The sequence below is a fragment of the Diabrotica undecimpunctata genome, chromosome 2 (assembly GCF_040954645.1).
Source record: "Diabrotica undecimpunctata isolate CICGRU chromosome 2, icDiaUnde3, whole genome shotgun sequence".
Taxonomy (NCBI): Eukaryota; Metazoa; Arthropoda; class Insecta; order Coleoptera; family Chrysomelidae; genus Diabrotica; species Diabrotica undecimpunctata.
Genome location: NC_092804.1, coordinates 74203058 through 74217513, shown reverse-complemented (window position 1 = coordinate 74217513; position 14456 = coordinate 74203058). Strand labels below are relative to the sequence as shown.

The 14456-nt window shown below is 32.5% G+C and overlaps 1 protein-coding gene across 5 annotated transcripts in view; it reads left to right on the top strand.

The window, feature by feature from the left end:
• The window catches only part of rut (adenylate cyclase rutabaga), a 933824-nt gene that overhangs the window by 471077 nt on the left and 448291 nt on the right, over nucleotides 1–14456 (top strand). For all 5 annotated transcript variants that reach the window (XM_072523105.1, XM_072523104.1, XM_072523101.1 and 2 more), the window contains 2 exons: nucleotides 9772–10138; nucleotides 11986–12262. In XM_072523105.1, the coding sequence (XP_072379206.1) occupies nucleotides 9861–10138; nucleotides 11986–12262 (555 nt within the window). In that variant the 5' untranslated portion in view covers nucleotides 9772–9860. The remainder of the gene's footprint in view (nucleotides 1–9771; nucleotides 10139–11985; nucleotides 12263–14456) is intronic.

Sequence of the window (14456 nt, the reverse complement as noted above, 5' to 3'; positions counted from 1 at the left end):
CTGGTCGTTTTATTTTGCATGTGATGTTTAGTTATGAGGCGTATGTCGTCAGCAAGTTCTAGGTCCTCTAATTTGTTAAATATTCCCCATTGTACTCCTCTTCTTTTATTTTCAGTCTGCTTCGTTAACCAATCTATTATTACTATGAACAGCGTAGGTAACAGAACGCATCTCTGTCTAACTCCTTTTCAATATTTGTTTGTTCGGATAGTTCTCCTTCGTGCTCAACTCTTGCAGTACATTGATCGTAAAGGAGCCATATTGCCCTAATATATTTGTCGGATATGCCGTAGTGTTTCAGTGTATTTCACATCAAGTTATGTTCATTGTATCGAAGGCTTTTTCAAAGTTTATAAAATTAATAAAAATTTCTCCATTTTTTTCGCTACCGCTTCTAAAAAGATTCTTAAAGTGTTTATATGATATATACAAGAGTAGTTCGGTCAAAATCCGGCTTGGTTTGTTTTAAGTTTTTCATTTATAAGCGTATATAAATGTATAATAAAAAATATTGTGTTTATACCAAAGAAACAAATGCAAATTTTTAATGATAGAATAAATTGTTTAAACAAATACTCTCTGAAACGAGTAGTTAATTTAATGTACAATATAAAAAAAATACCGCAAGTTATTTAAAGATAGCAAATTACCCAGTATAGATACAAAATGAATTATTACTGGTTCTAAGAAATACTTTTAAAACACATTACGAAATTGTTTATATCAAATTTCACTATCTGTCAGCGTCTTTGTAGACGCTGATAAACATTAAGAGACGGAAATATCGTTAGAAATATAGGTGAACACATTGGAACAATTTCTATATACGATGTCAGGATACAATTAATTGAGTACTTACAAACTGTTGTCACTGATCACTGAATTTAATCTTTTACTTTTTAAAAAAATTCACTTTCTACTGTTTAACTTTTACGGATGCCAAAAAAGCTTTTGTTTAACGTAGACCGGCACTTTTTATTTTTTTTCTAAGTCACCAACTGCTCTTATCTGCTATCTCGAACACACTGGTGTTTTTTCAATTTCCAAAATTTCTCAATTTCTCAATTTCAAGGAATGAACATTCCTTCCTTTTTATTGGAAAATACAAATATCCTTTGAAAGAATATTTAAAAAAAATATTCTACCCTCCGATTGCTAAATACTTGTTTTGCCTCGATCTTAATCTCTGCTAACAATCTCCGCAAAACCCCCATCCATTGTCTACCCACTTTCACTCACAAATCGTTCTTAGAATAATAGAAATTTAAATGCAAAAATATTTAATCGGATCGAAAACAGTAAGTATTCTTAATGTATTTGAATTTTTTACTCTGAGGTTCATGCGCACAGCACTCTCGCGCTCATACTTCTGGTTAACCAATTTTTGTGTTTGAGGGATGTTTGGTCATTTTAATTTGTCTGACTGATTAAATATAACTTTATTATAGTTCCATTAATAACATATTTAAAAATCAGACATGTAAAAGTAAGTAAAGTTCATTTAATTTTAGTGGAGCTTTAAAGCGTCTGACAAAAGTTCTGATCCATGACAAGTGTCTGACACTTATTACAGTATTTACAAAATAATATTCTACAAAATATGTATAAAAATCAGTTATGTAAATTTAAGTTAAATAGCTCTTATTTTTAGTTACCTTTCTCACCTGGTACCTGCCCAGGTGTCACTCAGCAAGTTTCATAAATACGCAGGTATTCAAAGCACACGAGACGCTACTCAGACTCTAAGGTTTCATCTGTGTGAAAATAAGTTATGTCTGATCGCTCTGGGATCTTGGACTATATCGTTATTCATGTTGAAAGACTATCTTGTATATCTTTTAGCTCTAGGATTGATCTAACTCCAATTAATAAGTTCAATTATTTTTAAATAGTATACTGATCAATTTCTAATTAAAATTTTAAAATTAAAATGGCGTTAACAGTTCTTGTTTCTAAAAATATCCATCGTTTCGTGCGAATAATAATGTCTAATATCCACTAAAACCGTGGAGTCAAGGTGTGCAATTTTTCATCGGCCTCTAACAGAAAATTACTGAGTTAAATTTAGCTTGATGGTGATTAAAATCTATGTTTCAACCGTGTAAGAAAGACTAAGCTTAAAAGTAATTCATTAGGAATTAATATTGAGGATGTCATTAACTTTTATAACTTTCATGTCTTGGAACAATGACAAAATTTAATATCCGTATCGTTCATAGTTAATGACATTATCAACGGATTAATTACTTTCGGCAGATTAATAGCCATTCTATATATTCTATAATTATTTGTTACCAAGCATTTTGGATGCATCTAAATTATATAAAACTTTTTATAGTACGTATCACTAGTAACATGTACATAATGTATCTTATTTTTTTTGTCTCAAAATGTAAGTTTTAACTTTTTTACCTAATACCCGCGTTGAGGCAGTTACAATTAAGTTTTCAATCTTTTATCTCTAATAATTATTTTATTATTGATCTTCATTCTCAATTCGTAAGGAAATTTATTTTGTGTGACTTTTTATATTAGTTCTGTTGGTTTCTACACATACATTGTATGTGCATAAAACATACGAGGACATCAGAAAGTGGGTCTGGATATATATGTTTAGTCTAGAATTCGCTGGTTTCTCCCCTTTGAATTGAGTATGTTTATTACGACTTACAAAGGAAATAAGGAAGTAGACTATAGTAAAATCTGTTTATAGCAAGTAAAATAAATGTAGAGAATATCACATATACATTTAATTTTAACTCATCAAGATATACATCAAGATATACTAAATTAATATATCCGACGTGACCCTACTACAACAGACATGTATTTAAAGTCGAGAATAATTATTACAAAGGTGATTATACAAAGCGACAAAATACAGAAGGCCCAGAATCATACAAAAGAAATAACATTGAACATCACAGGCTGAGTAAATTATCTGGATACAAGTAGCCTAACTAAGTAAATGAATAGCTGTTAAAAACACATTAATAATAAAGGAATTTGAGAATTAGATTGCTAGTTGAGTATAATATGAAATAACAGCATAATTTAATATTATACACGTTAAAAAGGTCAAAAATATGAATACATATAATTAATTGTCAATAAAAGTTCAGTTAATCGGTAGTAAAATGAATAAACCTTGTTGATAAAGATACACAAAATATCAGCTATAAAGATATTGATATCAACGATAAAATATACATATGATATTGAGCTTAATACAAATATTAATAAAATCAAATCAGAAGTAGAATCATTAATAATCATTATCGTCATACTGGCTTTACAATCTTGTGTGGGTCCTAGCCTCCTCAAGAATTTCTCTCCAGTCGTCCCTATCTTTATCGATGTTATCAAGGAACCTTGTTCTGGGTCTTCCTTTTCATTTGTACCAATGAAAGTACAATCAAGGAAGCCTTTTTCTAGCTGGGTAATTTTGTTCAATCTGCCTTACATGCCCTATCCACCACAGACGTCCTATCTTAAGTCCAGGTGTCAACTATATGTTAGGTCTGGGCCTGTTGTTCTTTTATAGAGTTTTACATTTATATTTCTCGATATAATTGAGTATTTAAAAAGGTGATTAAGCCTAAAAAAAATATCTGCTTGCGGACAAATTCTGCGGTTTTATCTCTGAGGCAGTGTTTTTTCAGTGTTGACGAGCGCTCCCAGGTATTAAAATTCGTTAACTGCTTCTATACTCTCGTACAGCGTTTTCCTTTTTCCCAATGATATTGATATTACCAGCATATGCAAGGAATTGTCTTAGGGTTGCAGTCTGATGAACTGTCGATTTACCACTTTTGAAACCAGACTGGTATTTTCCTAATATTCGTTCTGCATATGGTGCCATACGATGGCATAGTCTAGTGGAGAATACTTTATACGCTGCATTTAGAAACTTAATTCCTCTGTGATTAGACCATTCAAAAATACCTCCTTTTTGTGTGTCGTGCAAAGTATTCTGATATTCCAATCACTGGGGAGGGATTGTGTGTCCATATTTTTTTTATGAACTGCTGTAGTGCCATTATGGTATTGTGCCCATCTTCTTGATACAGTTTAGCTAGGAGATTATCTATTCCGGGTAATTTGTTTCTGGCTAATTTTTAAGTGCCTCTTTAACTTCAAGAATCGTTGATGGTTCCCCTTCCTTCTCGTCTGTTCGACAAAATGAAAAACTTGCAGACGAAAGCTTTACCTTTAAAAAACACATGTTAATTTTCTGATATTCTGATTAGAAAATCTCGAATTTTTACCAAGTTGATGCAAATCTTATTAAAAAAAAAGTGGAACAGTAGGCAGTACTGTAGACTAGCGCGGAGCTTCATACGATGTTTACTGTATTTTAATATACGAGTATTTAAAATTAAAATAAGTAATTTTATTATTTATTTATTTTTCATATTTTTAACAACTTCAATAAATTATTATATTTTTTCCTTACGCTACCTGTTAACGTATTACCAAAGCATTACCTATTACCTATTACCTAAAACCACCCTCGTAGGAGGCTAAAAACGCAAAAAAATCGATTTGCCCCGAATCTGTACGCTATAGAAAAAAATGTTTCAAATAAAAAATGTAGCTGAGATAATTTTAAATAAAAATGTTTGTTGGCACTTTTTGTGTAGAATGAACCGTTCTCTCAGAAACTAAGTTTGAAGCGACTGTCGATTTTGAATGTTAGTCACCTGCGGGAAATCAATAAAATTCAATAAAATTTGTATCAGCTCGACGGTAAAAACTCGATATCTATTGATCCAAGTGTCCTATCGACAAAAATCAAGATCCGTTGTAAAGGTAAAGAGTGCAGCGTTTATATGCAGTTTTGTATTTTGCCGCGAATAAACTCAGTTTTTATTAAGGGTGCTAAATAAATAAACGTGGCGCGATTTTTGCTTTTTTTATGATTCTCATGAGATCAATAAAATTTATCACTTTTATTGACTGACCACTATAAAGTTTCAATTACTAGAGTCTAATCTTTAAAACCTATAGCATAAAATTTTTGTTTTGAGTTTTGGCAACAAATGTGAGATATTCTAAAACGTTTGAAACTTTTTTTGTCAATTAAACTAGTCCGTTTTTCAAAACTAAATTTTGCTATAAACTACACCTAAAACCGTCTTCTTGGAAGCATTTCATGTGACCTGCATCATTTGAAATGTAAAGCATTAAATTTTATTGATCTCACGAGAATCGTAAAAATGGCAAAAATCGCGTCACGTTTATTTATTTAACACCTTTATAAAAACTTACTTCATTCGCGGCAAAATACAAATTTTTTTTATGCTTTTTATCTTTAAAACGCATCTTGATTTTTCACGTGACTGACATTCAAAATCGACGATTGCTTCAAGTGTTGTTTTTAAGTGAACGGTTTATTCTACACAAAAAGTGCCAATTAACATATTTGTTTAAAATTTTCTGTTACATTTTTTATTTGAAACATTTTTTTCTACGTCATATAGAGTCTTGTAAATCGATTTTTTTGCATTGTTATTCCCAAACTGGTAAACTTCTTTGCATCCTTTTGGAATCCCAAAATTAATATTCTCTGCAAAATTCAGCTTGTTCGTATGATTTTTACGGGTTAACTTCCTAACGACTGGACTAAAACGAGAATTATTATAAAAAATTTTAACAGATGATTCAATGCTGTTATTAATCAGATGACATTTATGACATTTATTTTGACAATTGTTACGAATCGAATCTTTTAGTGACAGATATTCTCTAATTTTTTTTCTTTTCATTTAATGTCTATATTTTTCACGCAGTTTTTAATTTAAGTTAAACCTGCTTAAAGTAAATATATGATGAATTGATCAAGAGTAGTGAATCGATTTCATTAACCGTTATTTTATGACGCTACCTGTGACGACGCCTCCTCGTGGCACTAGTTCCATGACGCACGCCTCAATATTTTACTTTAGAGAAAAAAGGTAATACAACGCCAGTACAGAAGCTTCTCTTCAAAATTGATTTCGAGCGCTTGACTGACATTCAAAATCACCGATCGCTTCAAGCGTTGTTTGAAGAGCCAACGGGTCACTTTACATAAAAAGTGTGAATAAGCATTATTGTTCAAAATAATTTCAGCTAAGTTTCTTGTTTGAAACATTTTTTCTAAAGCGTACTGATTCTTGGTGAATTAATGGGTTCTGTTTCCTGCCTACGAAGGGGGTTTTATGAGAAAGCATGGGGGTAGGATTGGCACATTTTTTGCATCTGTTTTGGGGTCCCAAGATTGAAATTCTCAGTAAAATTCAGCTTGTTCGTCCCATTTGTAGAGATCAAATCTCTGACGACTGGACTGAACTAGAATAATTGTTTTTAAATTATACAATTTTTCTTAACAAACTCATGACAGCAGTTTTGGTGATAACATACCTGTCTTAAAGTAAAGTATTCTGAGAACTATTTACAGGTAGATACTGTAGGTAGGCAGGTACATATATTTGTTGTCGTTTATTAACAATAATTATTTTCATATACTTTTATCTATGGATTTCCTTGGATATTTGTAATTATTTTCTTTATCGAGAGTGTGTGAAACTTTGTGAAAATTCAGAGAATCATTAATTTCATTGTTACTATTTCAGTAGCATTATTTACTTTTGGGTAATAAGTAGAAAACTACAATTAATATCTAAACGTTCTGTTCATAAAATTAGTTCTATTTCTCTTGGTTGTAGTCCCAAAGGATTTTATCGATCGCTTTCAGTGCCTAGGAAGTAACGCTTCCTTTTTAGTGTATTAACAATTTCGGAACAAAAGGCGGTCGTTACATTTACCCGAAGCGGACCAACTTTGTTTCGTTGAAATATGAATTGCTGAATTAGAGACAAGGGCAGAAAGAGAAACAGAGACATCGACATCAAAGGAAAAGGTCTAAAAAACAAATGAAAAATATATCATTAATATATAAATACAAGAATATTTTTGGGTTTTCGAGCATTAATATAAATATTTACAGAAGCTTTGATTAATTTAAGACTATAGAGTATATAGACACTATCACAATAACAGGAGAAACAGTTCGTCAAAACTCAAATTAGCGAAAACGAAAAACATAGCTTACGATAACTTTTCATACTGCAGTTGAAGAACAGTCAACTTACGAAGCAGTTTTTCAAAGTTTGCTCTGGAGTTCTTCTGGATACCTTTATATTTATTTTGTGCGTAAATAAAATAGTTAAAATGTAAAAAACATCTAGAAAAGAGAAAAAAAAACGGTTTTTTAGAAAATTCCACAATAAACTGAAAATGGCGAATGCTACGAAAGTGGTTCTGTGCTGTGCTAGTAGCAAATGCAAAACTTGAAGTGAGCAATATAAAACACAAAAATCAAAAAAATAAAATTTTGATTAAGTTTGTTATATGTAATATGATTATGTTAATATCTTTAAAATATTAAGAAAGACGCAGAAATCTATAAATAAGAAGAGAAGGCAGCATGGGTACTACAAATAACGAAATAATAACGCAAAAGAAAACTACAAGAGGTAATAATAAGAAAACTACATAGAATTATTGCATGATACCAACCAGAATAGCTACTTAACCATAGGTAGGACGTATGACCTTATTTTAGAACAGAATATTTCAAAAATATGATATAATTTAGGTAAAAATGTGTGGACCAGTTAATGTACCTGCTTAGATTATGAATGATGTTTAATGAAGACTATTTCATCGACAAATTAACAAAATTGTGGTTAGCTATATCTCACCCAATTGTGAGGATACGCAAAACGACATTCTTCTTCTTCAAGTGCCATCTCCGCGGCGGAGGTCGGCAATCATCATAGCTATTCGGACTTTTGAGACGGCTGCTCTGAAAAGTTCATTTGATGTACATCCGTACCACTCTCCCAGGTTGCGCAGATATGAAATTCTACGCCTCCCTATGCTTCTCTTTCCTTGGATCTTTCCCTGCATAATCAGTTGGAGCAAGGTGTATTTCTCTCCACGTGTAATATGTCCGAGATATTCTAATTTTCTTGTTTTTATTGAATTTAAAATTTCCATGAAAAACGACATTAATCTACAATTACTGAGAGGTTTTTAAACAAACTGCTATCCGCTATTTCAAATGATCCAGTCAACAATTTAATCAATCCCATTAAACCAATAACTGTAAACAAACCCAGAGCAGTAAAACCAGCTCTAAAACTTATTAAAGAATTAAAAGGTAATAATAGACGTTCAAAGTACTACTTAAATCTCATACTCTAAGACTTCACCATGAGCAATACTCCACATTACCTACTATAAACACCAGTCTTTCAACATACCACAAGAAACCTCCTAGTTCTCTCCTAAAGTAATCTTTCTTAGAATTTACCCATATCAAACAGTATGACTCAATCATCTCTACAGATTCCTATACAGTTGAAAACCATGTTGGTTTTGAAATTATTACTACCAATACTACCAACGAAGTTATGGCTACCTACCGTCTTCCATCTAACTGAGCATGTACACAGCGGAACTATATGCTGTTATGAAAGTACTCACTTGTCCTTCTTCTCCTTATTTTTATGTAGACATGACTATGTCTGATTTTCAATGTGCCTAGTAAGTTTCATCCGTCATGGTCATTGCATAGTTTATGTGGTCTTATTACTAATCGTCTTCCTATTGGGGAACCGGTTCCTGCCGTCTTTACGACTCTATTTTTTGTCATTCGGCTTATATGATCGTTTCATTCTACTCTTCTATTTCTTACGCAGTCCTTGATGTTCTCCACCTTGCATCTGCGTATATCTGTACTTGCAGCTCTCTACCATAGTGTTTTACTATCAATTGTGTAAGAACTACAATATATTTAACGAGAATTACAATGAGTACATAAAAGCCAAGAACACTGACATTCTTTGAAAAAGGTTATCACATTATCGATATTTCTAGTTGGATTATTAGACTACAAGCCCGACTACAAGTACGATCGTCAACTTTTTGGGTCAACTTTTGTCACAATAAAAAAAAACAGCGTGCAACGACATGCAGTTTCATTGAGGTATATTTTAGTCTGTCTCTTCAGTAATAAAATCATATATGCTTTGTAATTACAATACGTTTGTCTTCAGCTTTTTATTCATTCCAGCTTTTTCTATGTTCATTTAATCAGAAAAATATAATAAACACTACTAACAAGTTATCAGTGGTATCGTATTGTAATATTATTAATAATCTAATTTATTGTTTTTATTTATTATCAAAGGTTCTACACTTATAACACTTACAAGTTTATTTAAAGTCTTTATTTGTACAATATAACTAATTTATTTTACACTAATAATTATATAATTTATCTACGTGCGTCACATTTTAAAAACTCGATGCGATGTTCAAAAACAAACTAACTGTTTACAACAAAATTCCTATTTAAATATAAAATCCCGTTATTCGAGAATCGCGGCGATACCCCATCGAAGAGCCGAGAAGGTCACTCATTCTGGTTTTATTCGGCCTGCTTCTGGACATTTTAAATCGTGGGTGACTCATCAGAATTCAGGTTGGCAAACAGGTCTTTTAACTGAGCGCCGAAATTACTAGAATAGAAAAGAATTAGTGTTAATATATTTACAGTTCTATGCGCCATAATATTTATCGTAACAGTATTCTGTCATATTATCTCTTTTGATGCTGCATATTAAAAAATAATAATTTTAGTACATGTCTTGACAATTTTAACCTATAATTGGCGGAAACTACATGCGAATAGTTACTAATTTTTTTATTTTATTGCAGAAATGGCCCGACGTAGAAGACCACCCGAACATTCCCCCTACAAATCGTAATACTCTCACGCAACCTTTCAAGACCTCGAAGAAACCAAAATGGATCACAGCGTCAAAGCGATGACATCTCGTCGACTGCTGTCGAGATTGCTCAACCCACATCGCTTCGAAAATGACGAACTAGAACAGTTGTACCAGCGGTACATTTGTAAACTGCAACATAGCAGCGTTGCAGCTGTGGTAGCATTGTTCGTGGTGTTGACGTTTCTTTTGGCTAATTTAGGACTGGCATATGCTCAAGCGGCGACTGCGCAAAACGTGTACCATGCTGCGCATTGTCTGCTGTTTGCATTATTGCTGGGGTTCTTGCATACAAGGTAAGTCAGAAACAACGAATTAATTAGTAAATGTTGTAAATTACAGAGATTTATGCCGCAAACCGATACGATATTAGAACCAAACATTGCAACGTTTGTTCGGAAAATTTATATTTTGCTTAATGTTGCGTTCTGCAAATATGATGACCTCTATATAATAATTGAGATCATCAGAGAGGAAGAAGAATGTCTATATTTATTCTAAACCCGCTGGTTTCGCCCTTTCGCTTTTGGTAATAATATTAAAATAGAAAAAAATTAACGTTGTTTTTCAGTGAATGTCTTCAATAGTGTTTCTAGTTGGTATGGATATTCTAAAAACCATTGAATATTATGATCTTCGATGAACCGTTCTAAATGTAATGACCAATTCCAACAGGGATCTTAGAGTAGAGTAAAACGATCATGCAAGTGGATCGCTTTGGCAACGATGGAGTTAAATAAACTCATTGACTATCTCAAGACGAGTCAGCAAATTTACAACAAAGGAATATTGTATTCGCTATATTGTATGATAAGTTTCGAATCAGCTTACTGTAGCTCACATATCGACCAACTTAATGGTGCGTGATTTTTTCGTTAGTATCGGGCTTTTAAACGCCAAAAACCGACATATGGCCACCTTTTGTTACATATTTGCAGATGTATTTGATGGATTTCCCTTAATTTCAAAAGTCCACGTTGAGGTGAGTCTGTTTTGAGATAGAAGTGACGAATATGGAACAATCCATGTGTGTCGACCACACAATCGTTTCCTTTCACTTTCTAGTTCTACCGTCTATGTATGTATGTCTGTATGAGAAGATGCCTACAAATCACTAGAGCAAATAGAATAAGAACAGAGGAAATATGGAACAGAATGGAAGTATAATTACAAAAGTGGAAGTACAAAAAGTTGAAAACAGAGCCCTGCAGTGGTACGGGCATGTACAAAGAATGCCAGAGTACAGGTGGCCAAAAAAATATTCGACTGTCTATTGGAATTGCCGGCAAGAAGACGGAGATGAAGACTTGCTACAAAATGGAAAGCATACATACGAAATGCTATCTAGGTAGAGACCTTAGAGAAGATAACTGGTAAATGAGTGCTGGAACATTAATTGAAAAAGTCTTAAGCAGAAAGTTATATAGAGGTTACAGTTTAAACAAACACAATAATATTTTGTTATCTAGTAACAATTTTTAGACCTAATTATGGTAAAACTAAAATAAATATATTGATGATAATAACCTATTTGATTTTAATTATCTTGTGTTTAAATGATCGAAGACATTAAAGGCTTGGAAATACTAATACCTATACCACGGATTATCTACTAAGAATTTTATATTAGCAACGCAATAATAGATTTTACCGACTTAAAAAATATCTTTACGATTTAAATTAATTTTTTCCGCAAACTTTTACGATATTTAAAGTAATATTTGATTTTTAATAATTAATTTTATGAATTAATATCAGTATTGGTTATTCCGTTATTCGGGGCTGAGACGTATCCAAAAAACTAAATATTATTAAAATCGGTTCAGCCGTTCTTAAGTTATAATTAGCGCAACACGATTTACAATTTTTTTATATACACAGATATAAGTTATAAACATATTTCAGAATTAATTTTTTAAATCAAAATACGCTTGTCAGTCGGCTTAATAATATATACAGGATTTGGGCTACCAGTGCCATTTCTTTGTCAACTTTGCCACTTAATCTTGACAGTTTTTATTCATGAAAATAGTACGTGCCTGTATATTTAAAATAAAATAACTATTCCCAGTGTGACATTTATTGCAATATTCATAATGATATTGTTACGTAAGATTTTTAAATAATCTATTTTTTATTTCAGATTTATGCAAGATGCCTATCTGCTTTGGGTTTGCTATGTGGTACTTTTCTTTTTGGCTACTTTTTGTGCATTGGCTTTACCGCTCTACCCAACATCATCTGCGGCAAAGGTGGCAGCAGAAGGTACATGGCAAGTCGTCTTTGTCGTCTTTTTGGCTTATGCCATGATGCCTTTAAAGAGTTACGTGGCTGCGATTTTTGGATTCGTCTTGTGTACAGCACATATGGCCGTGGCAGCAGTGTTTTCCACGGAGTTCCATGATCTCAAGTGGCAACAGGTAATTTAAAATTGTTATTGTTACGAGTAGTAAGTAATGGGAGGAAGATTTGGTAGTTATTTTTGGGGATAACAGTACTTCTATTATTTATATTTGGAGATAGGGGAAGCTATTCGAGCTCAATATGAAGTATAATAAACAACCCTTAGTACTAATCATCTAATCCGAGTTTTGTGAGCAATTCTTTACTTTACCTTCTAATATGATTTGGAGTAATTCATATTTTTTACCTCTCAAACATGACCGAATATTTTCCTCTCTTTGATAATGCTGAGTAATTCTTTTTGTTTACTCATGCGCCGAAGGACATTAAGTAAAGGTAATAATAAACGAGAGATAATTCAATAATTATACTAAGTCACTATTTTTCCCCTTAACTCGGAAAATATCAACTGCACGACACAATTTGCAAAGAAGAAATTGTAAGAAATCATATCTGTAACAATTTAAGTCGTTACGATTTTTCTAAAAGTTTAAAATGGCCGAGATATTGAATAAAAACAATTCGTATAAAACTAAACCCTGCAAATTCTTACGCTCGCGCCTTTACCGCATACGTACGACCTCAAATATTGCACAAAAATTAAATATCAAAATTGTACAAAATTTAATTCTCTTAAGTTTTTTATATACATTCGTAAAGTTAATAATAAACGAGATAATTCGATACTTATGCTTCCCCCTCCCTTTTACTATTTTCCCCGTTAAGTCGGAAAATATCGATCGCACGAAACAATTTGTAAAAAAGAAATTGTTGGAAATCGTATTTACAACAATTTCAGTCTCAACTATTTTTGTCGAAAACTTCAAAATGGCGGAGAAATTGAACAAAAATCGTTCTCGTTTTTCATTTTCAAATTCAAGATGGTGGCTAACACAACGGTTGGATTCAGTCGCGATTTGAAATTAACACCACTATTGACCCTCCCTGGTTGGATTGGAAAGTTGGATTAATAAAATTTGGGACGACTCGACATGTAACGTTAGGCCATTTTTTCGTCTAACCCGACTAGACTATACTCCTAACTAATATTTTTTGTTCTGTTGGCAACTATATCGCATCGACCTTTGTCTCCGTTTATTTTTAAATTTCTACTCATATTGTCATTTATGATTGTAAGAGTTATTATTTATTCTTGATTTATCTTCTTTCTCCTCTTTATAAGCAATTCTGTTTGTTCATTGGCGGAATAATACTTCTATGGAAGGTTGTCACTCCATCTTTTGCGCGGTCGTCCGATACTTCTTCTGCCGATTGGTGACTTACCTCTTGCTATTTTGACGACACGGGTCTCCTCCATTCTGCTTATGTGGTTATTCTATTCTTATTTATATTTTACGTCCATTCATTTATATACTGTACGTTACATTTTCTTCTAATGTCTTCACTTCTCTTTCGATCTCTCAACATATTTCCTGTAATTCTTCTCAGTACTCTCATCTCTGTCGTTTTCAGTAGCCTTTGAGTTGTGGCTGTGTCGGGTCTTATTTCTGAGGCGTATGTCATTATTGGCCTTACACTGGCTTTATAAATTCTTGACTTCATCTCAGTGTTAATGTGTCTGTTTCGCCATATAGTGTTATTAAGGCATCCTGCTAGTCTATTTGCTTTTTGTACTTGATGTCTTACTTCTTTGTCTAGGTCTCCATAGTTAGACAGTGTAATTCCCAGGTATTTTATTTCCATTACTTGTTCAATACTGATGCCATCAATTTCTATTTTACATCTGGTTTGTTTCTTTGCTGACTAATATTTTGTTTTAGTTTTCTGAGATGAGATTGTCATATTAAATTTTTTTGCTCTTATGTTAAATCTGTGGACCAGTCTTTGCAGACTATCTTTATCTTGGGCTATCAATATTGCGTCGTCTGCGTAACAGAGTATTTTGATTTCTTTGTTTCCCATTCTGTATCCTCTTCCTTTGTTAACGGTTTTGATGATTTTATCCATGATCAAATTGAAGAGCATGGGGCTCAATGAATCCGCTTGTCTTATTCCTCTGCCTATTTCTATAGGTTCTATAAGTTGTCCATTTATTCTGACTTCCATTTTGTTGTTTTGGTAGATGTTATCGATAGTTTTTATAATATTTAGGGTAACTTCTCTATGACAAAGATGTAATCCATCTTCTGGATGGAGTACACAGAGTATTATCCTGTCAAACGCTTTCTTTAGGTCAATCAGACACAGAAA